Here is a 2343-nt window from a genome sequence, read left to right as displayed (position 1 = left end):
ATATATATATATATCGGTTCGTCCGTTATAAGTTCTCTTTGGTCTAGAGTTAGCTTCCCCATGCATTTAGGGTGAGGTAATCGAATAGTTGGGCACATTAGGGATGATGACGGCCTGGGCTCGTAGAATAGTCTTCAACCATTCATATATATATCATAGTTTTTTTGTTTGGCTTCCATAAAAGAGCAAATAAAAATCAATAAAACTCTATCTAATTATCAAGCCGAATGAATGACAATCTTAATTGTACAACACAATATGGTTAGTAATGTTAAAAAGTTGGGTCTAATGCATTGATAGAAGGAATCCATAAAGATATAGTTGATAAAGCAAGAATCGACCTCATTAAATTAAATTAATAGATGTCTGAAACACCCATAGCTAAATACTATAGTTGCCCAACCTGTGTTATCCTCATAGCCCAAGGTTGAAGCAAGTGTGGTGCACAGTTAACCATAAATAACCATTGAAATCTGCACTCTACCCACAAATTCCATGCCTTTCCAGTATTTTTTCAAAGCCTGTAAGCAGTTTTATCCTCGATAATCTGGAAAATGAAAATTTTGGAAAGAATGAATGAGCCGCCACGAGGATAAGAACCATGATTTATCACCAGATCTTGCTTTTAACCCAGAAAAGCAACAGCACCACCCCAATGACGATAGCAACAGGAGCCCACTTGCGAATCAAAGCCTGAAACCAGAGCCAATATATGTTAGTTCCAGGATTGGGAGCTCTCAGTAGTTTCGTTGTATTATCCTGTCAAATGTATCAAGAATAGAGCAACAAACAAGGCGCTAAAATTCTGAAACCGTGTTAAAGGAAATTACTCGTCACTGTCAACTGTTCGAATGCATCATCGTGATTTTGTTATGAAAGCTACGATCAGAAATAATTGCGCTCCTAACAGATGTTATTACTAAGGCATTAAAAAAATTAGAAAGATTTACATAAACACCACACAATTCTTCCTTTTATTTTTTAAATTTATATCAGTTTATCTTTATTTTAAAAGGTGTAATTCACTTTTTAAACGTTAGTGATTGTGGCATTGTTCAGGTGATATGAAAAATTGAGTGTTATAAATATTAAAATCAATGTTTTGGTGTTAGATATGTAAATACCTAAGGAATTAAAAAAAGGCAATCACTGGTTCGTGAAAAAATTGTACTGAAGAACCGAATATAGCTGCCAAGTTGGCTCACTAGAAACATAGTGTACTGATACGCATTCAACAAATTTACACCATCCGACATGAATCTCGAAGCATGACAAGAATCTCGAGATGAATATTTTTAGCAAGAAACTTTCAAACCTCGATTAAAAATATCTAGACTCCGATTTCAACAAACTTATAGTTACTGACAAGACCAACTCGACAAGACCGGACCCAAAGACACTAAAATTGGTCCAATCCGAGTGGAATCAAGTCCAGATCAAGCCATTAAATGACATTTGAAAGCTTTACGGGCAATAATTTGAAGGTTTAACGGATTCCGAATATGGCATGTCTATTGTCAAATCAAGCGTCTCGACCAGACAAATCCAATAAGCTCAAGATCGCTAATTTTGATATCATTAAGGCACTAAAATGCCCATCAAATGCTCCCTGAACAAGGGGATCTCTCTGAGGTGATCAAAAGTGGTTCAGATTTTTTTCGTTATTTGTAACATAGATTCTATAAATAGAGTCATAAACCAATCAAGAGGGAGGAACGAGACCCTATGCAAGCGGAAAACCATAGCCTGTTGAAGAGGGAGATACAGCACCGCATCTTGCATCGTAGATCCGGTCAACTTTGGACACAGCCGCCTTCGGCAGACTACAGCCGCAGGCCACCACTGACCATCATCAGCTACCATCTATTCCTTGCAGCGAAGCCCATTGTGAAGTCACAATGTGCACTGTGAGACACTAACATACATTACAAAGAAAAAACACACTCCATTTACGATGCAACGACACCTCCCAAAGATAGCGTAACAATACACCACAAAAACGGTGATTTTCTTCAAACTCTTAAAGCTCCCTTTGTGTGGCTTCCTACTCTGACTGTTGTGGCCTAACGACGTCATCCAACTCACCACTATGGCCTACATGTCACACAATTCAGCACTACGGCCTACATATGTCACACAATTCAGCACTACGGCCTACGTATGTCACGCAACTCATCACTATGGCTTACATGATTCACAGCTCATGCAGCCCCCGACTAATGCCCTTACGACCTACAGACGTCATTACAGCTCATCACTATGGCCTAAATGACCAACTACAACCTTCGTGGCGCACAGCTCGTGCAGCTCCTACTTCTGCCACCCCCCCATATTTATGAAGAC

General features: G+C 39.0%; 1 protein-coding gene across 4 annotated transcripts in view; it reads right to left on the bottom strand.

Annotated features, from left to right (window-relative positions):
• Positions 1–198: 198 nt before the first annotated feature.
• The window catches only part of LOC110038314 (25.3 kDa vesicle transport protein), a 23018-nt gene continuing 20873 nt past the window's right edge, over positions 199–2343 (bottom strand). For 2 of the 4 annotated variants that reach the window (XM_020743111.1, XM_020743115.1), the window contains exon 5: positions 200–693. In XM_020743111.1, coding sequence (XP_020598770.1) covers positions 610–693 — 84 coding nt within the window. In that variant the 3' untranslated portion in view covers positions 200–609. Of the gene's footprint in view, positions 694–2343 lie in introns of all 4 variants that reach the window. The other 2 variants (XM_020743112.1, XM_020743114.1) reach the window with 2 other exon arrangements.

The sequence above is a fragment of the Phalaenopsis equestris genome, unplaced genomic scaffold (assembly GCF_001263595.1).
Source record: "Phalaenopsis equestris unplaced genomic scaffold, ASM126359v1 Scaffold232457, whole genome shotgun sequence".
NCBI lineage: Eukaryota > Viridiplantae > Streptophyta > Magnoliopsida > Asparagales > Orchidaceae > Phalaenopsis > Phalaenopsis equestris.
This window is presented reverse-complemented; position numbering and strand designations above follow the sequence as displayed.